We start from the raw sequence: 24,395 nt of genomic DNA on the forward strand, positions 1-24,395 counted from the left end.
AAATCTCTCCTGTGATTGTCTTGCTTCATCCTCTCCTTGCCCAAGTCCTGTTAGACCAGAATTTCCCAACCTTAGCCATTGTAAAAATGTGTGGACCTCTGCTGGCTGAGGTGTTCTGGGAGTTGAAGTTCACACATCTTAAAATGGCTTAAGGTCTAACATTCTACTGAGTCATAAATCTCCTTACATACCTAGCAAAACAGCCTTGTGTAGCTTCACATCATGTTACATCATACAATTATTGTTTTAATCAGTTCACTTGATTACGGGAAAGTAGTGAAAAATCAATACATAAGCATCTGCAGATTCCTAAACAGACCTTCTCAAGAGGAGTGTGGTGATAAAATTCTTGTTTAGATATCAAGGCAAAACTAAATGTTTCAGGCCAGAGCACACAGGAAGTCCTCAGCTTTGTTCAACGACCGCCTGAAGTCACAAAAGTACTGAAAATGACTTATAACCACTTTTCAGACTTAGGACCGTTGCAGCGGCTCCGGGGTCACGTGATCAAAATTTGGATGCTTGGCAACTGGTTCATATTGGCCAAGAGTCCCTTATGGGTCACATAATTGCTCTTTACGACCTTCCGACCAGTCAATGGGGAAGCCAGACTCACTTAACTGGTTTACCAACTTAACAGCTGCAATGATTCAGCTACAGCAATAAAATCATAATAACTGTCTCGCTTAGTAACAGAAATTTTGGACTCAATTGTGGTCATAAGTCAAGGACCACCTGTAATTCATTAGGACAGTTAGTTGCTCTAGTGCAGTGGTTCTCAACCTTCCCAAGGCCGCAGCCCTTTAATACGGTTCCTCAAGGTGTGGTGACCCCCCCCAACCGTAAAATTATTTTGGTTGCTACTTCATAACTGTAATTTTGCTACTGTTATGAATCGCAATGTAAATATCTGATATGCAGGATGTATTTTCATTATTACAAATTGAACATAATTAAAGCGTAGTGATTAATCTGCCAATCTTGGTTTGGGAGAAGATCAACCAGGTTGGGATTTTCCAGGATAAAACGACCTCCCTGCAGTTGGTGGTTTACATGAGTTTCATTTTATTAAGTTTACTTTTTTTTACATTCCGTTTCCCCCACCCACCCACCCACCCAGTTTTTTCTTTTTTTCCATTCCTCCCTCCCTTTTCTTCTTTTTCTTTCTTTCTTTCTCTTTCTTTCTTTCCTTCCATTCCTCCCTCCTTTCTTTTTCTTTCTTTCTTTCTCTCTTTCTTTCCTTCCATTCCTCCCCTCCCTTTTCTTCTTTCTTTCTTTCCATTCCTCCCTCCTTCCTTTTTCTTTCTTTCTCTTTCCTTCCATTACTCCCTCCATTTTCTTTCCCTTTCTTTCTTCTTTCTTTCTTTTCATTCCTCCGCTTTTCTTCGTTCTTCTTTCCTTTCCTTTCCATTCCTCCTCCCTTTTCCCTTCTTTCTTTCTTTTTCTTTCTTTCCTTCCTTTCCTCCTCCCCCTCCCATTTCTCTCCATTTCTCCCTCTTCTCTCTTTCTCTCTCTTCTCCTCTTCTCCTCTCCTCTCTCTCGCTCACTTCCTTCCTCTCTGGCCTTCCTTCTTCCTTTCTTTCTTTCTTCTTTCTTTCTTTCTTAGAATCGTTACAACCAGGCATGGGAGTGCGTAGCGATTAATTCATGTGAGAAATTGATTTAACACAGATTAAGAAGTTGCCATTTAATTGGGAATTTAAATGGAGGCTTAAGTTACATCAAATTGTCCTTCTGTCCCAAGTGGAATTCCTTGGGATGGAAGGAATGGGTGGGCGGGGCCTGTCCTCCCCTCCAACCTCTCCTGCCAGCCCTTCCTGGGGGGGGTCAGAAAGCCTCTGAAGTCAGTTTAGCCCACAGGACAGGACCGGCGGCAGGGGCGGCAAAAGCAGCATCCAGGCCCAAGGCGGCTTGAATCCCGGCATGTGCCTGCCTGGGCGAGAGCCCTTCCCGCCGGCTGAAGTGGGTGGCCCAACTGCCCCGCCGGTCTCCTGCTCTCCGGGCATCTTCAAGTCCCTGTGCAGGCGGCTGGGCTGAAGTGGAGCCTAGGCTAATCCTCCCCCTTCAGCGACTTGGCCTTTCCCTGGCATGGAGACCGGGCGGAGCAGTGTCTGGGTTGCGCCAGGAGCTGGGAGAGGCTGCTTCGCCACCCGGCGTTCTTCATGCACCTGCCGCTTCAGGATGTGCTCCTGAGCATGGGCGACGCCGGTGGAGGTAGATGGTCTTAGGCGACCCCTATGAAAGGGTTGTTTGACCCCCAAAGGGGTCGCAACCCACAGATTGAGAACCGTTGGTCTAGTGGTTAAAGGGTTGAGTTGGGAGGAAGAAAACTTGAGCTTTAGTAGCCTTGTCTTAGGGCAACGATTCTTATTCTCAGGAACTGATGCATAGACTTCAAGTTCCAGAATTTCCCAGACAGGACGCTGCTGTGACTGGAGAGGGTCTTCTGGGAATTAAAGTCCACGCATCTTAAAGTTTCCAAGGTTGAGGAACACCGCTTTGGGTGGTCAAATAAATACTCAAGATTCCTAAAAAGCAGGACCAGCCTCTTCTAATAGAACTGTTTATATTCAAGGTCAACTAATCATATACTTTCCCTTCCTTTCCCAGTTTAAACCTCCATCCATGGCATTCCATGGCTACCAAGCCTGCTTTCTTCCTATCAGGCTGCATTTTCTTCATACCCGTTTCTTCTCCTTCCATGTCATTTCCATTTTGCAGGACATACTTCTGTAAGGCTTGGGGTGCTCCTGAGCGTCGCCCCCCCCCCATGGTTCCCTTTTGATTAGTTTTGTCCCAACTGGATTTATGATACCAGAAGGATCCTTCGTAAGGATTGTCTGTTATCGGTATATGAAATCTAGACTCTTCTCCTCAGAAATTTGGGACAGATGATATTCAAAGCAATTATTTCTCAAAGAATCAGCAGGGTACCCTTGTGAGATTAAAAGCATTAAAGCTCCACCAATGCAACTTTGAAGAATTCCCTAATAAACAACCAGGAAGCTTTAGATGATTTCTCAACTCGTGTTTCAAACCAGGCAAGCACACTGTGTTTTCTGAAACATATAAGATGTCAAAAGGAAGAGAAGTCTTTGTTTCATCCCCCACCACTTTTTAGAAATGAAACCTAAATTATTCTTGAGAAGAGATTAAGATTTATTTTTGTTAGGAAATCTAGAATTTTAGTAACAGTAAAACAGAAATGTGCCAGAAATTGTTGCGTGGATGCCAGCTCATCACTGTAGTTTTAAAGCAATGGATTCTAAAAGTTCAACTTTTATTAAATACATCCAAATTATGGAATGCTGCAGTGTAAAAAGATTTGCATTCTGTAATTAATGTGCATGGATAAACTAGTCTAGTTTCACAGTTTTTTGAATAAAACACTCAATACAAATACTTCAACCTAACAGAGCCATGGAGACCATACTACAAGTTCTTTCGGTTCCTCTGCTCATAGCCCCAATTTTTCACTTACAAACATTCTATTACTTATCGTATTTCCCCAAAAATAAGACAGGGTCTTATTTTCTTTTGACCCCCCCCCAAATAAGTACTTGGCCTTATTTTCGGGGAGGTCTTATTATTTTTGAGGTGCAGGAGACGGCAAGAGTGGTCACCTTATGGCTGCTGCTGTGTTGCAATATTTTCAGGGAGGTCTTATTTTTGGGGGGAGGGCTTATTTTAGCGCATGTGCTCAAAAGCCCAATTGGGCTTATTATCCAGGGAGGTCTTATTTTGGGGGAAACAGGGTATTGTTTTTAAGTATATAATACTATACACAGCAGCAGCTATATTACATAGTACAGATAGACTTACAACAGTTTATTTAGTGACTATTCAAAGTTACAACAGCACTGGAAAAAAGTAACTTATGACCATTTTTCAAACTTATGACCATTGCAGCTTCCCCCACGGTCACTGGAATAAAATTTGGAAGTTTGGCAACTGACTCATATTTGTGATGGTTGCAGCATTCCAGGATCATGTGATTGCCTTTTGCATCCTTCTGACAAGCAAAATCAATGGGAAAGCCAGATTGACCTTAACAACTATGGCAAGAACGTTCATAAAATGGGAGAAAAATCACTTAACAAATATTTTGCTTAGCAGCAGAAATTTGGGGCTCATTTGTGGTCATAAGACAAGAACTACCTGTAGTACAAGAACTAGAGGTATCATCCTTTTCAACAATGTAAGCAACTTAATTATCCTATCTTATTTACTTGTATCCGTACATGTATTAAAAATGTAAAATCATCATTGACATCACAAGTGTGCTGCTTCTATCTTTCAGCTGTAACATTTGCCAGCACAGGATCAAGACTAGAGGGCATTTTCAGTCAGTTCCACCAAGAATAAATTACCAAGAGGAATAAAATCCCAAAGGATAAACAGATTATCCCAGCTATAAAATCTGTACAATCTTTAAGGAGACAAATCCTCAAATTTATCAAATCAAATTAGAATACTAGATATGCGACTAGAAAGAAGAAATGAAAAATTGGGACAGATAACATTTCTAACACCAAATGAAGTTTACTTTGCCAAAGGTTCCTGTGGGAAAATGACCTGTGCAGTTTCCGGGGGAATTTTAGGTTTCCAAATTTAGGTTACTTGCTGCAATAACATAAGGAAAGCAGGTTTCAAAGTCATGGGAGGGAAAATATTTGATGCTATCTTGAGTCACAACTCTACTGAAATTGTACGACTACGTCCACACTTTTGACTCCCAAGAGTTCTTGACCACATGCAACAAATGTGAGTCATTTCAAATCTATACCAGGGGCACCTGGAACTGAAATACGAATATTGGAGAATATGAGAAGATGCACCCAATGCTTTTCTTTTCACTAACCAGAGAAGCTCTGGAAACTGGAGGGTTCTCCATGAACTGGATAACTCCGATCCCTCACAGCAAAGGTACAAAATGCAGAGGTTTTTATCCAAAACACATGGAAGGTGTCAACATGGAGAAAACTGTTTTAGATGTTTCTCCATGATGACAAAGCTCAACCTGGAGGTACTATTCAAACACAGATGATTCCGTATGTCTTCTGAGATATTTCACAGCTCCCTTTCAGAACAATGTAGTAGACTTTCTGCCTATTTCATGACTGATACTTAAATTGTTTGGGGTTAACTGGGAGCTAACTATATGAACTGGCTTACAGTTGCTGTGGTTAGTTTAAATGTTTTTTTAATGCATTTCTAATTTAAAAGACAAGATGCTTCTATATAACTCTCTACATCCTTGTTGTGGAAAAGCCCGTTGGAGTCACAAGTAACATAACAACCCCACCCAAACCTGGCCAAAGGAAAGGAGTCATATTCCATCCTATTGATTAACAAAGTACTATGGAGACTTCCCTAAAGCAGTGAAAAGGGAGGTACCGTATTTTTCGGAGTATAAGGCGCACCTGAGTATAAGACGCACCAAGGTTTTAAGAGGCAAATTTTAAAAAAAGTTTTTGCACTCTGCAACCTCCCCAAAAAAGGCCCATTTTTTTGCAAAAATAGGGCCCTTTTTTTCAAAAAAGAGCATGAATAGCCCTTAGGAGGCTTGTAGTGTTCCTGGGGGGGTGGAGGGCCATTTTTGTCAAAAAAAGGGCATTAGGAAGCTTAGAGAGTGCTCCTGGGGGCTAGGGGGCAGATTTGAGCAAAAAAGAGCCTGTTTTTTGCTCATTTCTGCTCTCCCCAGCCCCCAGGAGCTCTCTGAAAGCCTCCTACAAGCTATGCACGGCCATTTTGGTGATGGGGCAAGGGTTTCAGGAGGCAAAAAAATGCTGTATTCAGTGTATAAGGCGCACCCAGATTTTCAGCCTCTTTTTGGAGGGAAAAAAGTGCGTCTTATACTCCGAAAAATACGGTACTTAGTGAAATTGGCTGGAATGGACCGCATCACTCCAGAGGCCCTCTGCAATGGTCAAAGGGGATGTCCTATTTTGGTAATGTGGCAGGCTGTGTTTTCAGGTCACAAGAAGGGCAATGGACATCACACTCTAGGGATGTGGAATGGAAGCTGCTGAGAAGGGCGAGACCCACGGAAGGTAGACGGAAATGTGAAAGCAAGAGGGAATGGAAAACTAATTCCAATATTTCAACGATAAGAATGAACTGCAGTCAGCCTGCTTCCCACGCACACAGGAAAGAGCTTAGATGTTTTGATTAGCCCCAGTTGACTTTAACATCTTTTATGATTAACTTATTACCACAATAAATAACATTAGTGTGTATGTCGAATTAGTGTGCATGTGTTGCTTGTGAATATTACCTGTAGTGTTGTTATTATTACATATAACATCTGTTTAACAACATATATAACACATATAACATCTGTTTAACAATACAGGAGGTAAAGGTTAGGGTTTCCCCTTACCAGTCCGGTCATTTCCGACTCCAGAGGAGATGCTCATTTCCGTTTCTTAGCTAAGGGAGCCGGTGTCGTCTGAAGACATTTCGGTGGTCATTTGGCCAGTGTGAATATACGCTGCGGCACATGAAACACTGTTATTTTCCCACCGAAGTGGTGCCCATTTATCATTGTATGATTTCGAACTGCTAGATGGGCAGAAACTGGGGTAAGTAATGGGCGCTCACCCTACTGTGTGGCACTCGGGTCTCGAACCCAGGCCATCAGCTTTCCAACTGACAAATTCAGCATCTTTAACCACTGATTATTGTGCCCCCAAGTTAACTGTACGCTATTATACAGCATATCCCTAGTATATTGTTATTGGCTAGCCATAATAATTAATTTGTTGAAAGAAAGCAGCTTCTGCTCAGCGTGTTTGGTTTAGTTTTAATTTAGTTAACGTCAAGCAAATCAGAATTGGGGTTAAACGTAGTTAGCTATATTTGAAGTAGGATAAATAAAATTCAAAGCTTCACTCAGCTCTTTGCTGCTCTATCTAAGTCAATGAGAGGGAAGCAAAAAGTATCAGTTGAAAGCTTGCTGCCAAGCATTCCAGTCGGAAGAAGACGTTGATTTCCTCATGGCTTCTCAACCTACTTATCGCATCGGGGGAAAATGTCGGATAGATGGGGCCAGTCTCCAGCTCCCTTCCCTTAAACGTTGCCGTCTAGTGGGACCTGAGGGAGGTGCCTTCTCTGTGGCCGCCCAGACCCTTCGGGGCAGAATCCCCCTGAGATTCAGGGCCCCACAATCTTGTAGCCTACAGTCTGAAGATCTGGCTCTTCAAGCACAAATTGAGCTAGGATGGAAGTGAGTCAACCAAATACAAATAGAATACGGGACTGATCGGATGTTATGGTACTGTGATGGGATATATTATACAGTATCTTGAATTTATTTTCCCCCACCTTTATTGTTTTTATAAATAACTCAAGATGGTGAACTTACAGTAACGTTCTTTCCTCCACCTTTCTACTTTCTCCACAACAACCACCTAATTGTTGGTAATTTGGACTGAGAGAGAGAAATTGGCCCAAGCTCACCCAACCAGCTTCCAGGACTAGAACTCGCAGTCTCCCGGTTTCTAGCCTGATGCCTTAACCACTACATGAATTGTAAGTCACCCAGAATATCATGCATAAAATAGGTAGTCATATATGTTTTCTAAATAATTGAGTGAATGTGGTTTCAAGGAATCTGATATTTGCAATAATACCCAAAAAGATTAAACTTGCCGGCATGGTCTCATGGTCTCAAAAGAACTGGCCAATTTAATATGGCTGCCCATCCACTCAAATTCACCACTGATCCTAAATATGTTGGACAAAATCACACGGTCAATTTCTCTGTATTTGTTTATGACGAGAGTGCACATTTTCCATCTGAGAACACAAATTCATTCAGTGGCACCGTTTCCAGAAGGAAGAGAGGCCAGAAGGAAGAGAGCGTGCTATAGAAACCGTCCCATTTATACCTGATAATGCCTGTGCAACACATTTCTGCCGCAGTCACAGAACTGTGAAAAAATGATGAGCCTGTCAATCAACTGCAGACCCAAAGAATTCAGTCAAACAGTTCAGTCATGTATTGTTTCCTTAGTGAGAATCTCCTCAATTTTCTTAGGAGTAAAAAATGTAAGATAAATATTACTGTTTAATACTGCATATAATGCTGCACATACTTCCACGGAGAATAATCCAGAAAAATCCTGCATTTGTAAGTTACATAATTACTTTTAAAATGCCATGATATAGTGCACTCTCAGCTAAATGCAAAAGCAACACTGCTTTCTGTCTGCCCACATTTAAAATAAATCTTAAAATGCTCCCAAATGTTCCTCACACCAATTAATGTCACGAACGCCAGACTGACTGGAGATAACAAGATTTTCCATCAGGCAGACCCAAAACAAGGGATGACTGATCTTAGAGGTTTGTTAAACATCAGCAGCTGCATTTCCCTTAAGGGAAATTACAATATATGGCCAAACCAAACTTGAAAGAAAATAGCTAGAACCTCCTGAAATGCTAGTCTATAAACTGAGATTCCTTTAATAAGGAATCTGCATCTTAGGATGAGTATATTGCTATCTACGGTAGGCCTGTCCATTAAGTGAAGGACGGAGCACGAGGAACAACACGTGGGAAGAGAATACTGGAAAGTATTTAGTTTAGGTCGTTCTCCCTATTGTGACATGTGAATGTGCTGCCTGGAAAAATGACTTAATTCCACCTTATTTTCTTCCTTGCAAAAAGCATATGGGGGGTAACCGCTACTCCTAAAATGTACACTACTATATGTAGCATACCAACCATGACAATGCATAAATACTACTCTGGGCAAAAATACTGAATATATTGAAAATGTATTTTTCATTATGATTAAAAGTGTACTGTAATTATGTACATGCAAACACATTAGAATGTTTCTTCTTTTCGTGTTTACATTAGTATTTATTCCTGACGTATTTTCCTTTGTAATTTTGAATATAAAACACACAAACATACAGACAGACACACACACATACACACACTCCCAAGCAATTTCTCTATTTTCATTTCCTTTAGTTCTTGGTTTATTGTCTTGATGGTGGTTGTTGTTTTTACTGTTAGTAAAAAGCAAGTAACAACAATCATTCACAGATCAAACAGAAATAAGTTAGAGAAATTGCCCATAACCATCTTTTTTATTTTATCTGGAGTCCATTGGAGGTTACCAGTGAAGGTCTTTCATTTCCACTATGACTAAATTTAACATTTTGGTAACTTGGACACCCAATAGGAAGAGGGGAACATGCTTAGCATTCAACAAAAAAACAATGAACCTGTTACAATGATCTATTGGTAAACTCCAAATCAATCATGAGAAAACAACTTTGAAAGGATTCACACCACCCCAAAGCTTTCACTTTATAGGTTATGTGTGGAAATTGAAATCCCGCATCAAATGATAAGTTGGAATATTGTGATATCAAACTGAAATGGGAAAACTGAGCTTTAAATGTTTAAAAATTTCATTGATAATCTGGAGTCATTCACGATGGATCGTTTGAATCTACCTCTCAGGTCTATGAGAAGAAACGCGAAATGCCCTTCATTCCACACATGACAAGATCCTTCAAGGCAGAACTGGTTAAATGCGCAAGCGATAAATAGCAGAGAAAGGAGTCCCACGGTTGGAAGTTTCAACACTAAACAAACAGTAACTCTCCCTCCTCCCCCCTCAGCCTGTTCCAGAGAACTGAACAACATCGCTCTAATTATAGTTGGAGCAAAGAGTAAAAATAGCTACAAGACAACATAAATTTTAGCTCTAAACCTCTAAACCTTTGATCGTTGCCATTCGATTTCCCCCCTATATCCGCTGGTGTGATAAAATAAAGAAGACTTGTACCTCCAAATCCCTTTAGAAGGAACTGAAAAAGATGGACGGGGAAGGAGAGGAAAGAACAGTGTATTTATTAGCAATTTCAAAATACTTGTGGAGTCCTTGGTGCTCTTGGGAGCCTGGTTCTCGGCTTGCACAGATGTTTCATTACCCAACTAGGTAACTTCAGTGCTGGTGAACGTGGGGTTTGCTCTCTGTTTTTATGTGGTATCTTGCCCTGCCGGGGGGGGGGGGGGGGATTTGTTCCTTGGTTTGGGGTATTGTTTTCGGCTTGATAATTTATCTGGTGTTAATCCCTGCTTATTTGGCCACTGACTTTGTTTCCTTTTTAGTTTTATTGTTCTTTTAACTGGTGTGTAAATGTTGTTCATTTCTATATGTATATCAGTGGCTAATTTGTCTGAATGCTAAGTGTAATTCCAGTAATTCCGTAGCATTTTTCGATTTAGCTTGGTCCAGGATGTTCAGCTTCTCGGTCCACTACTTTTCATCTTCTTTTGTTCTTCTTTTGTGATTTGACATTTCTTAGTTAGGTCACTGAAAATTCTCTTAATCAACTTGTCCAATTTCTATATTTCCAGAGGTAATCATGTGGCTTTTTGTATGTATTGTGTTGTGCCCATGATAAATGTGATTCAGCCTTTTTTATAATCTAATTTTTAGTCTAACCTCACAATCTTATTTTTTCTGTGATATATCTTTAAATATAAAGGAAATCTGAATTATCATCACTTTTTGAGCAATGGATCAAAACAATAAGCAACAGCAGTTTTACGGCACAGTTTATTACTGAAATATTCCAAATGCTGTTTTCACGATACAAATCTATTTTTCAACTGCTAAAACCTTGCAGCTTTCTCTTAGAATAGATGTTTCAGTAAGAGAGACTGCATATAAACAAAATATTTTTATAACTGGTATTTCTAAATATTTGTCTAGTTTCTTTTCCCACTTAACATGAGAAAACCACAAAAGCAGAAGCCTGGACAAAAAGAAGAAACGCTAAACCAGAGGTGAGCACTGTTTGAATGTTACCACATCAGGTTCTGTGTAGCATATGAGAGCCCTACTTCGAAACAAGGCAGGATCAGGGCCTATTCTGAGTAAAGTAGATGTCTTAAGCATCTAAAAAGATTACGGCACTCATTTTGCCTCTTAAAATCCTCCCATCCTGCCTATAATTTTAAAAAGCCTGCAAATGCCTTTGCCCCGCTTACTCTAAAGCCTTTCCGTACTGCTGTTTTAAACTTGACTGAATAAAATTGCCAGAACTGTCCAGGACCAAGCCTCTTCACATATGCACGAAGGAAGAGTCCAGTAATGCCTATAGATGGGAAAGTTGTTTGGAAACCTATAAACACAACTTTCAGATCCAGGAGGATTTTTTTTTTTTAAACAGGAACAAATTAATCTCTTCCCAGGACTGATTCACCAAAGAAAATCCTAAAACAAACCCCAAATTTCTTCCTAGAATTCAGGCATTTCTAAAGAGATGGATATTTCAGTTCTTTGCAGTGACTCGTGACATCTTTAAAGATGAGAACTTTATTTTACTATAAACATGGATGGATTAGAGTCCATTGTATCAGAAAACCCAGAGGTTTTGTTCTTATAAATTTCTTAGCCTTAAAAGTATATTATCACCCACTCCATCATTCCTCTTCAGAGTGAGTTGCTCCTGGTTCAGCCCAGTTCGGCTGAACTGGTAGTAACGGTGGCGGGAGGCTCCACCATCCACCCTGATGCTTCTGTGCATGCGCAGAAGCGTTGTGAACGAGAACGTGCAAGCATGAGTGAAGCAGTAGTAAACCGGCTAGCAACCAACAACTTTTCCTCTTCCAAAATTATTTTCAAGGAAAGAAAGAATTTTGCAAATTAAATGCAAAGGAAAAGAAAAGCCATTTATAAAGACTAAAACTCATTAATTGTTGTACAATCGTCATTCAGTAAAATCTCTAATACACATGAGGAGCTAATAAACACTCATAAGAACTCTGTATCTTTTAAACAACTTAATACTAGGATTTCAAGAACAATGGAAAAGCAAACCCCTAACCAAATATTTAACATACTCACTGAAAGGCAACCTATACTCAATTTAAGACAATTTCTCCCCAAAAGAAACGTGTGAAACACTTGGTTCTCCACTGGACTATGCCAAATACCATTCAAGCCTTGCTCCTCATGGGAGGAGGGCAATCAATAGTATCTTTCCGAACGAAAAAATCAGTCCAACATATCTCAAACCAAATCAGTGAAGTTTGCACATGAGTAATGCTGCCAGACAAATGGAATAATCACCTCCCTGCTCCATGATATGTGGACAGCAAGCAACTTGCTGGCATTTTTGAAGATGGTTTCTCTTCCAGGCACTGAGGCCAGATTGCTGCCTAAGAAAACACTCCCTCATGAGTGTATAAGAAATAATTCTGCATGATCTGAGATTTTCTTGTGGGACAACTTTTATTTGTGTTGGAGTGATGTTTTTACTCTAGGTTTCACTGGCTACACTGGCTACATATGGGGGGGTGGGGTGTATAAATTTAATTAATTGATAATTTAAAAAATACACCTGCCAGAACCCATAATTCTAATAGAAGGCTAGCAAGAAATGAATAAATGGAGTTGAACTAATACATGCTAATTAAAATTAATTGCCCCATATGGTGTCCCATGTGTAAAATTGAATTTACAACTATCTGCATATATTACCTTTACACAAAGAGCTCTGGCGTAGAGAAACACACGAATACAAGGAGAAGAAAATAAGGTGGCAATGGGAGCGAAGGAAAGTGAAAGAAAACAAAAAGAAAGTATAGAATTAAAGATCTGAGGCAAGAGCCCAAACAAACAGTAAAGAATATTGGGGAAAAAAATACATAAATGCAAATATCCTACCACCATCAATTGGGTAACCATTCTATTTTCATCATTATTTTGCTTCCTTACATCTACCATGAGGATAAATCAAAAGAACCTAAAATTGATTATTTGCAATTCAACAACTGATTTGACTCCAAAAATCAGATTCAAGTTAATGTAAACCTAAACTAATGGGGGTGGGGGAGGAGGGGAGGTCAATTTGCAAATGTAAATATTAGTTTACTCACACCCATCACAAGCATTTAGTTTTTAAGCCCAAGGGCTTAACTTTGTTTCAACAACTAAAATAATAAGAAATAATAAGCAAGGAAATTTATCTGCTAGTTTAATTTATAAATGTCAAACCTCATTGTTCACCATGTTGCAATTACTCATATATTTTTTATAGACAACACTTTTAATTATTGTACAGATTCTAATTTTTTTACTTCTCAGTCTCCAGCCCTATTCTGCCAGCAACAAGCTAAAAAAATATTAAATATATTTTATACAACATATGTTTCAAGAAATAAATAAATCTCAGTGAAGAAGAAATAAAGCTCATTGAATAAATATGCATAATGACATATTCTATGCACATCTACTCAGGAACTTACTTGTGATTATTCCCATTCCTGAGCAATTAATAAATCACACATTCAGTGAAAGTAGCTTTTGGTGCAAAAATCTCTGCAGCTATTAGAGGACCACTGAGGAACAGCTCTTAGGTATAACCAGAAGGGAATGTGTAGTTAGCAGCATTCATATCGGGTACAACAATCCAGAAATCATAGTTTTGGGAACAGTACGTTCTTAGGCCACGGAACTTTAGTCTATTTGCAGGCCCCACTTTAAAAATGCAGGCAGCCAGTCATATTTCACTTTTGTTGTTGTCAAGACTACTTCACTCTCAAACATGCACTATTTATTTAGAATCCCTTGCCTGGCAGTTTGTGAGGTGAAATCAGGCTTACTACTGCAGGGAACTGGCCACCGATAAGCCTTACATCAAATTTAGGCCCCGTCACTAGAACTGTGGCTACAGTACTTCTCAATCCAATATTCCCTAAACTGGGAAGAAGAAAAAAATGTTTCATTTCTAAATTCAGCCACACTCCAGTTGTACGTATCTCAAACACGCTCAATGATTAATCCCACACTTCTCTGGTTTCCCTAGAATTGTGCAGTCTGTTTTACAAGTGGTAGAAAGTCTCCAGATAGAATTTTTAAAATAAATTCTATTCCACAAAAACTCTATTCCCTGAGGTGTCTGACTACCTGAACCCTTGCATTATTGCTCACTATGCAGAACGTTGTTGCCCCATTCTGGTCGTTTGCTACACTCTGTTGGAAATAGGACAAGGGCTCTTGATCCAACTTCCAACGGTTCTCCCATGTTCCTCTTATCTCCACAAACGTTTACTGGAATATTTTAAAAAACGATTTATAGCTTTTCCTGAACTAATGAAAGTCACGCGTGTATTCTTTTTCCTAACACTTCTCAGAATTCAATGCTACAATAAAGGTGTAAGACTGTATTTAAATTGTGTGCTACTGAGATAAAAGAGAGCATTTTGAAAGAGGGGGATTTGCTATTGCAAAGTCTCATGGAATTCTAATCTCACGGGCTGTATGTAGCACAGATCTTCATTGCAATCTGATTTGCAATCACAGGCAAATTTCTTTGGCCTTGGGTAACCACAGCCGAAGTCAGTCAGGCCTCTGCTTCATACTATAGCGGCAGCAGAGATGGGAAGCAATTGAATAAGTCTGATCCCCCCCACCCCCACCCCCAACTCTGTTGAGACCAGCAAGAGCAGAAATGCCGTGGGCCGTTGAGGCCGTTCCTTGCCGCTGTGCCAACGCAGAGGAAGAAGAGAAACCTGCCACAGGAGCAAGTAGCCAGCGAAATGGGTAGCAATGGGTTTGAGAGAACTTGGAAATTCGGACTGTGGACGGAAGCTGTTTCTTTGACCACATATAAACAGTGATCAGGCCGTGATTCAGCCAATGCCTGGAGCGGAGTTCTGACAGAATCCCCGTCTTGCCTGGGAAAGGCTTGAGGGTTTCCATGCAGAATTGCCCAATGCAAGAGGCCCATGGCTGTCAGAAACAGCCTTTAAATTAGCTGAGCAGATAATACAAGTTTTTGGTTTCACCTGAATATAGTAGAGGTAGTCCTCGACTTACAACCACTATTGAGGCCAAGATTTCTGTTGTTAAGTGAGACATTTGTTAAGTGAGTTTTGCCCCATGTTATGACCTTTTTTGCCACAGTTGTTAAGTGAACCACTGCAGTTGTTAAATTAGTAACACAGTTGTTAAGTGAATCTGGCTTCCCCATTGACATTGAAGGTTGCAAAAGGTGACCACATGAGCCCGGGACACTGCAACCGTCATAGATATGAGTCAGCTCTCAAGCGTCCGTGTGACGAGACCAAGGGGATGCTGCAATGGTCGTGTGTGAAAAATGGTCATAAGTCACTTTTTTCTGTTGTAACTGAACAGTCACTTAAATGAACTGTTGTAAGTCGAGAACTACCTGTATTCATAGGTGGCACACATAAATTCATTTACTATTTTCAAGGCACCACAGAACTGAAAAGTCCTGATCTATAGTAAAATAGACGGAGTCTTTGTGGATTTAGGGAGATCTTTGTGTCTGTCCCCAAACAAATTGAAACAGGGGTGGATCAATATATCCTATATTTCTTAGTATAATCCAGTCCTGCCTTCTGCTCACGTATACACAGGCACACAATAAACTTCCACCAATACCCTTTAGGTGTAGCTATCAACACTCTAAATAAGTAGCCAGTGTGATTTTCTGCCTTCTTGTTTTTTCAAATAGAAGTGCTCAGAATGACACTGTTTCTACCCTGAAACTAGAAAACTTTTTTTCACATTTGCATTTTTAAAAGAAATCAGTGTATTTGCTTCTTTCAAACAAAAGCTGACCTATTTAAGATAGGCCAAATTTTATTACCAGAAAACATTTTCAAGACAATATGACACAACGGGGCCTAGAAAGATTCATCCCTTTAAAGGGCAAAATCAGTATTTTTAAAGGTGCAGGTTATGTTCACAACCCCCCCCCCCCCTCTCTCTCTCTTTGGATAACCAGGCATGCAAAAATCTATGCTCTCTTAACAACACAACAGGAGGCTGTTTCATGGCTGGCCCCAATGCCTATTTATTTACACAGAACTGATTCACAGTGGTACACGTGATGATTGCAGGTGGGCCACCTCCGGTCTAATTCTTAAAATGCAACTTTTTTTTTTTCCTAGTGAGGAGATTCATTGAGGAAATTCACTAAGGTTTTCTCTTAAGAACTTATCGATAGGAGGGGAAGGGGGCTTCCCCTTGTGATACGAGGTGTGATTGTGGGAACCAGATCCAACCCGAAGGGGAGATGCAAAGCACAAAAAGGCTCTTCATACTTTATACAGGGAGTCCTTGACTTATGACCAGACAAGCCCAAAGTATCTGTTGCTGAGCAAGACAATTGTTAAGTGAGTTTTTGCTCCATTTTATGGCCGCTTGCCACCGTTAAGTGAATCACTGCAGTTAAGTTAGGGACGCAGTTGTTAAGTGAATCGAGCTTCCCCATTAATGGACTTTGCTTGTCAAAGGCTTGTTGCAGAAGGAGATTTTACGTGACCTTCCCCCCCCCCCCAGGGCGCCTCTGTGGGTCAAGCATCCAAAGGAATTTGATCCCAAGACAGGGATCCTGCCATAGCTTTAAGTGGGAACAATGGCCAGGGGGTCATTTTTTCCCCCGGTGTGTCCTCGTAGTTTGTCACTAAATGAAACTGTCGTAAGTCAAGGACTGCCCTACGAGCGTGTGGGGCCCGCCTCTCTCCCGGATATTCCTATAGAAACAGTAATAATAATGAACAGGCCAAATCCAGTCCGAACCCCTGGCTGTCTGGGTGGCGGAGGAAAATCCAACTGGGGAAGGTGGGCGCTGGGGGGGGAGAAGCCGCGGGGCCGCCCCGGAGAGCCGGGCTGGAGGCGGCCTCTGCTCAGCCCGTGTCCAGCCCAGGGAGGCGGAGGGGCGAGCAGGCGGAGGGCGCTCCCGGGGCTGGGCGGCCCAGAGGGAATCCCCGTTCTGACGCCAGAGGCGTCTCCCTCTCTGGCCACCATCCCCGGGACGGAGGGCCCCGCGCGCGCAGAGTCTTCCCAGCCCAGCCCGGGATCCCAGCGCCGCGGGAACAGGGGGGGGGGGGGGGGCGGGGTGGCTCCCGGCGCGCCTTCCTGCCCCGGGCGAGAGAGGGAGCGCGGGGGGCGCTAGGACCGGGGGGGGGAAGCCCACTCAGGCGCGCACCGGCCGACCGACCGACCGACCGTCCTCCTCCTCCGCCTCCTCCTCCTCTGAGCCACCGAGGAAGTCGGCTGCGGCTGCTGCGGTCGTGATCGCCGGCCGCTCCGGCAGGGATGCGGACCGGGGATCGCTCCCTTGGGAAGCCTCGCCCGGACCTTCCTCCCCAACCTCAGATCACCCCAGGCCGCCCGGTTCCCTCTTCCCCGGGAAGCAGCCCCGCCCCCCCCACCGCCGCCCCCTCCCAGCGCCCCGCTGGTGCCGCCGCCGCTGCCGGCTGAGCTGCGAGACCCCCCCCCCCGCCCCCCCCCCCCTTTGCCTTCGTTACGAGCGGAGAAAGAGCCAAAGGGAGCCCCCCCCCCTCCGACAACCCCCCCCCCCTCCAATTACTTACATCGTCGAACAAGGATCCGACGTTGGCCGTCACCAGCAGGACCCCGGTGTTGGCGGCGCCCGCCTTCACCGCCATGATGATACCGGGCCCAGAGTAGCTCTGGGGGCCCGTACGGCGTCTCTGTGTGGGTCTGTGTGGGTCTGTGTGTCCGTGTCCGTGTGAAAGGGGCGATCGCGACGGAAACTGCAACGGGGACAATCAAAAAGAAAAGGGGCCGCCCAACGTCTCTCTGGGCGAAGGAGGGTCCGGGAGGGGCGAAGGGAGAAGCGCAGCCGGGAGTTCGAGGGAAGTTCAGTCCAGTCTTCCTTCTCTCCCCTCCCTCCCCCGGCAGCCCCCTTGCCTCTCTCCTCCGGGCGCCTCCCGCTCACGGGTCTCCGCGGTCTCTGCCCCGAAGGAGGGAAGGAGCTCCGGGGTCTCCCACCGCCGGGGGCAGCGACGGCGCCAAGACCATCAGTGCGGAGCCCCCGGGCTCATGGTGGTTGCCTCGCAGCCTCCGCTCCGCGCGGCTTCTCCTCCTCCTCCCGGGGCAGGATGGGGGCTCCGCGCTTAGATTTCCACCTTCGCAGCCATCAGGGTTCCTCCTGGGGAAGTTCCTCCTGCCGCCGCCGCCGCCGCCGCCGCCTCCCCCAGCGGAGCCCTCGGGTCCCGGAGCATGGCAGGGGGAGGGAGGGAGGGGGGGGGGTCGGGGGGGGGCGCCGGACGGGGCTCAGCGAAAACTCTCAGCCGCGGGGAACGGGGGGGGTGGGGGTGGGGGGCGGCGCTGCTCCAGAGGCGGCTTCCAGCGTCCCCGGTTGCGGAGCGGAGCGGCCCGAACGGCCCCGAGCCAACGATCCCTTCGGCAGCAGAGCCAGCCGCCTCCTCCTCCTCCTCCCCGGCTTCCCCGCATCTGCCTGGAATAGCAGGGAGAGGGGCGAGCACCGCCGCCGCCGCCGCCACTAGATCGCTGCCCTCCCGTGACGTCACGGGCCCGACGCGCTCCGTCTTAAAAGGGCAACGCCAACGCCGCCCGCCCCCCCCCCCCCCACCGCGCGCAAAGTGCCCGCCGGGCGGGAAGGGCGGGAAGGGCGGGAGAGGAACTCCACCAGCCTCCCAGCCCGGCTTCTGAGGGGGAAAAGGGGCCGCGCTGCGTGCCTGGGAAGGGCGGGGGGTGGGGGAGATGTGGTGATTGGGGAGGGAGGGGGGGGGGCCGCACAAGCAGTTTGGAAGGCGGAAAAGTACAGCCCTTTCCCCCCCCCCCCCCCCAAAGCCTGGCCTGGGTCGCGCGCTTCCCCCGGGACTCTGCCAGTTGCGAAACGAGCGAGGACGTGAAACTGGCACTTGCGACGGGCTCTGAATCGCGCAACACGCAGTGAATGGCTATTTACGACCGTCTGTTTTCATAGGAAAGTGCTATAAATTAACTTCCGGTCTCCTGGGACGATATGAGACTCCGGAAAGAGGGCAGAGAAGAGCAAGGAAGAGGATGAGGGGTGACTGGAGGCTAAAACATATGGAAGGACGGTTGCAGGACACACTGGGTATGTCTAGTTTAATGAAAAGAAGGACCAGGGGAGACATGATAGCAGCCTTCCAATATCTCAGGGGTTGCCCCAAAGAAGAGGGAGTCAAGTCTATTCTCCAAGGCACCCGAGGGTGGGACAAGAAGCAATGGGTGGAAACTAATCAAGGAGAGAAGCAACTTAGAACTGAGGAGAAACCTCCTGACAGTTAGAACAATTAATCAGTGGAACAGAAGTTGCTTCCAGAAGTTGTGAATGCCCCAACACTGGAAGTCTTTAAGAGGATGTTGGATAGCCATTTGTCTGAAGTGGTGTGGGGTTTCCTGCCTAGGCAGGGGGTTGGACTAGAAGACCTCCAGGGTCCCTTCCAACTCTGCTATTCTATTCTATATGTGTTCTCTCAGGGTCATTTTAGCGAATGACCATCTCCTTCAGCCTGCGAGATGCTGCTCTGCTGTTAAGGTCAAGAGACGGCCTCAGCGTTTATGCTGCTTCCTTGTAACGGTAGAATCTGCTAACTCTTCAGGGTAGAAAAATGGCCTTTTCTGTTGCTGGTGGGCAAATAAGACATCATTGCAAAGATCTTGGGGACAGAGGGGTTGATTAGCGGTGTAGCAACAGCAATAGCACTCTAAGCGGTTTACAGAGTTGGCCCATTGCCCCCAACAATCTGGGTCCTCATTTTACTGACTTTAGACGAATGGAAGGTCAGAATTGAACTGCTGGCAGCCAGCAGTCAGCAGAAGTAGCCTGCACTCTAACCACTGTGCCACCAATGCTCATTTAATATGTGCCTGTACAAAATAATAATAATAATAATAAGCTTCCAAATCCTGACCCCAAGGAAAGTTGGATGCACACTTTCTGCTGCGTACTGTGTTGTGCACAGTTGGAACCAAGTGAACATGGAAATGATGGTTGTGAACTAAAAGCCTATCTTCCATTTTTCTATGGAAGCTCTACATGCCATACCAGAAATTACACCTAAACCTGTGGTCCATTCTGTGAACTTTGGCCAAGTACTTTGAACTTTGCAATGCTCTTCAGTAAAGCTCACAACTACTCATAATTAATGGTTTCAGTGTATCATTTATTAATCAAAGGACTGTATCAATTGATACTTAAGACTCAAACTTAATTAAGTTTCAACTATCCTAAGAAAATACAGTCTTTGAGGAAAAAAAAACCAATAAAAACAGCAAATAATCCCCTTAACATATTCATAAATTTCAGACTGCCTGAAAACTAGTCTCCTAAGAGAAATCTGTGTTTAAAATACATATAAGATTTCATTAGCATCTATAATTCTATTTTTAAAAAACTACTGAGGTCTTATCACCTATGCAAAACAGATGCAAATTGAGTACGGTGTACAGAATCCGATTAGATTCTTATTTGCTTTTGCAGATAAAATTCTGTATCTGATTTATAGATAAAAGATTCTATCACTCCACAAATGATGAGTGGTGCGACACAAAATCCTCAATCGGTTCATATTTTAAATTTGAAGAAGAGAAAGCCTAATGGATAAACAACTGGCCTCTGGCCAGTCATAGCAGCAATTTGCTTTCATAAGTATTTACAATGGATAGATATAATTAGAAATCTGGGTTGATCTATGCAAATCTCACAGATGTCTGCCAACAGTTGGATTGTTTGGGTGCTGTATTTTGAAGTGGATTTACAGGGAAGCTCTCTAACTAACAGTCTCGGGCCTTTTGATTCACACTCTGAAGCAGTCTGGTCATTTGAAATTTGCTAGCCATGTCTTAAACTATCCACAAGATGGCATCAATACAGATAAACAGATAAAACTAGTCTCCTAGCTAGCTTTATAGAAATCTGTCCCATGATTTACCTGTAACGGACATATCAGGTGAATGAATTGTACTAATCTCCAGAAACCAGAAAGTGCCTGGTTACACTTTTTGAGAACTACGTCTTTTATGTACATCTTTATTGTTATATGGGTAATCCTTGACCTATGACCACCCAAAATTTCTGTTGCTGAATCAGACATTTGTTAAGTGAGTTTTGCCCCATTTTACAATCTTTCTTACCACAATTTAGTGAATCACTGCAATTGTTAAGTTAGTCACAAGGTTGTTTTGTGAATCTGGCTTCCTCGTTGATTTTGCTTGCCAGAAGATTGCAAAGGAAGATCACATGACCCTGGGACGCGGCATAAGTATGGGTCAATTGTTAAGCCGTTGAATTTTGATCATGTGACCATGGGGACGGTACAACACTTGTAAGTGTGAAAAATGGTCATGTCACTTTTTTCAATGCCGTTGTAGCTTCAAATGTTCATAAAATGAACTGTTGTAAGTCAAGGACTACCTGAACAGTGTTTTGTATAGAGAACAAACAGTCCAAATGACTTTGCGATGAATCGTTTGTTGATGGCAAGTTTTTTAGATATAATTTTGGCCAATTAATTCCAATTAGTGTTTATGTGGATCTGTTCAGCAGTTAAGAGACATATAAAGAGTTACTGTAACTGGGAACCAACCATGCAGGATTTCTAAAACGTAGCCTAGGGATATGTTTACAACGAATGTTTCTTCTGGCCATTCCTGCTCATTCCACCACCCTGCACACAGAGCAGAACAATAATCAGAAAATCAATAAGCATTTAAACAAATAATTAGCATCTCACCTTATCTATCATTCAATAAAAGCAAAAATGTTTTAAGAGTTTGGTTTTATGTTTATTATGTTTTTGCTGTATTGCATGGAAATCTCTTTTAAATTCTGTGCCTGTCTGGGCTATTAGCGTAGGGTACATGTAGATGGTGGTGGTGGGGTGATCGTGATACCATATTCTTGCCTCAGAAACTCAGGAGGAGTTCATATGTTTGTGCTTCTCCTGCTCCTCTTCTAATTTTCTGTTCTACAAAAGAAAATTATTAAGAAAGATAATATAAAGCAGAGGTGGTATTCAGTCAGTTGTAACAGGTTCTGGAGAACCGGTAACGGAAATTTTAAGTAGTTCGGAGAACTGGCAAATAGGCTCCCCCACCTGTTGCCCTGAACAGGAGAATGGAGCTGGAAAGCAGGTGAGGGGGGGGGGGGGAATGGGGATTTTGCAGTATCCTCCCCCTGACATGCTCACAAAGCCACACCCACAAAGCCACTCCCACAGAACCAGTAGTAAAATATTTTGAATCCCACCACTGATATAAATGTTCTGCGCTGATCAATGATCTCTGGCGAGCCAGGGATGGGGGTCATTCCTCTATCCTTGTGCTTCTTGACCTCTCAACGGCCTTCGATACCATTGACCATGGTATCCTTCTGCGACGGTTGCGAGAGGTGGGAGTGGGAGGCACCGTCTTGCGGTGGTTCTCCTACCTCTCAGACAGGTTGCAGTCGGTGTTGGTTGAAGGGCAGAGATCGACCCCTAGGCCCCTCAATTATGGGGTGCCGCAGGGCTCTGTCCTGTCCCCCCTCCTATTTAACATCTACATGAAGCCGCTGGGTGAGATCATACGCTGGGACGGGATTAAATACCATCAATATGTGGACGATACACAACTGTATCTGTCCGCCCCGTGCCAACTCAGCGAAGCGGTAGAAGTGATGTGCCAGTGCCTGGAGGCTGTCAGGATCTGGATGGGAGCGAACAAGCTTGCACTCAATCCCGACAAGACCGAGTGGCTATTGCTGCTCCCTCCCAAGGATGGTCCAGCTATTCCATCTCTTAGTCTGGGGGGGGTGAAACTATACGCCCCTCAGAGAGGGTTCGCAATTTGGGAGTCCTCCTGGACCCACAGCTGACGTTAGAACATCACTTGTCGGCTGTGACCAGGGGGGGCTTTGCCCAGGTTCGCCGGGTGCACCAGTTGCAACCCTATCTGGACCGGGAGGCCCTTCGGATGGTCACTCACGCCCTCGTCACCTCAAGACTGGATTACTGTAACGCGCTCTACATGGGGCTGCCCTTGAAGAGTGTTCAAAGACTTCGGTTAATCCAGAATGCAGCTGCGCGAGCGATAGTGGGGGTACCTAGGTACACCCACATTACACCTGTCCTCCACGAGCTGCACTGGCTTCCTATTGGTCTCCGGACACGTTTCAAGGTGCTAGTCATTACTTTTAAAGCCCTACATGGTTTAGGATCTGGCTACCTGAGAGACCGCCTCCTGCCATTTACCTCCCAGAGACCTATAAGACCGCACAGGTTGGGCCTCCTCCGGATTCCATCTGCCGGTCAATGTCGGCTGGCGACACCCCGGGGGAGAGCCTTCTCTGTAGCTGCTCCGGCCCTCTGGAACAATCTTCCCATGGAGATCCAGACCCTTACTACTCTCCCGGCCTTCCGCAAAGCGATTAAGACCAGCCCCACTTTAAGTTATATGAATGTTGTGCGATTTTAATTGTCTGTTCTTTTTAATTTTTATATGTCCCCCCTCCCTGCTTTATCTGTAAGCCGCCCTGAGTCTCTCAAGAGTGGGCGGCATACAAATCCTAATAAACGTAAACGTAAATGTTCAGGGCCAATGTACTGAATCTGTAATGATCATCATGGAAATGTAGGCTTTAAAAGTATCCTTTTTCATATTTCAGATAGATAGATACTTTAGCTAGATAGATTGACAAACAGACAGACAGAGATTAGACAGACAGATAGAACATGCAAATATTAAAATTATAGAAAAAAACAATCCAGTGGGTTATATTTCTATCAATTAGAATATTGTGCTTTTGATAGATTTTCCTAAAACATATTGAGAGTGACATGAATGCTACAAGCTAGTGAAACTTTTGAAGAGAATAATTTGGGGAAAAGATTGTCACATCATTTTAAGGTATTAATCAAGTAATACAAAACCTACTATAGGTTATTACCTATTGAATGTATTCACATTTGATGTCACCTTTATTATCCCTATTTCTTTAATTATTTAATTAGAAGGTGTTTCATACTGACTAAAGTGTTGATTAGTATCAACAGAAATCTTGAATCCGGTGAAATGATTTATGCTAAGATCCTATTTCATCTTTCTGGTCCACTGAATTTAATAGAGCGTATACCTCTTGGAAGATATACACAGTAGTAGTAGATATTATTGTAATAAAAGCTTTTCAGTTAAAAAAAAACTGAAGCCAACATCAGATTCCAACAAGCTTCAAACATAATTTCTTTTAGAGTCAATAATTGTACTCCAAGGAGTTTATAAAGTGATTGCTTCAATCAAAATATTCCACATGAATTTTATTTTGTGCTTCCTTTAAATTTACCTTTCTTATTCCATGCTCCATCAGATGGAAAAACATTAGCATCAGCGCCTGTTGATTGGTTCTTCAATCATTCTCTTCTGTTTGACTGTGATTAAAAAGAACTGAGCCTCACGCATGTATTCCTGTTTGCTGTAAATAATCTATTTTTTTTAAAAAAAACTTTTCCTCAATGTGATGCCCTTCACATTAAAGAGACAATAAAGAGACGGGGATTTATAGATTTAATTAAGGAATGCCTGTCATTCTCCGATAATTCTTATTGAAAAA

At 43.5% G+C, this 24,395-nt stretch overlaps 1 protein-coding gene across 1 annotated transcript in view; it reads right to left on the reverse strand.

The window, feature by feature from the left end:
- Positions 1-18,333, reverse strand: part of INPP5A (inositol polyphosphate-5-phosphatase A) — a 232,977-nt gene extending 214,644 nt beyond the window's left edge. The window contains 1 exon segment of the mRNA XM_032231735.1: positions 17,386-18,333. Coding sequence (XP_032087626.1) covers positions 17,386-17,460 — 75 coding nt within the window. The 5' untranslated portion in view covers positions 17,461-18,333.
- Between the last annotated feature and the right edge of the window lie 6,062 nt (positions 18,334-24,395).

Source organism: Thamnophis elegans, chromosome 15 (assembly GCF_009769535.1).
Source record: "Thamnophis elegans isolate rThaEle1 chromosome 15, rThaEle1.pri, whole genome shotgun sequence".
NCBI lineage: Eukaryota > Metazoa > Chordata > Lepidosauria > Squamata > Colubridae > Thamnophis > Thamnophis elegans.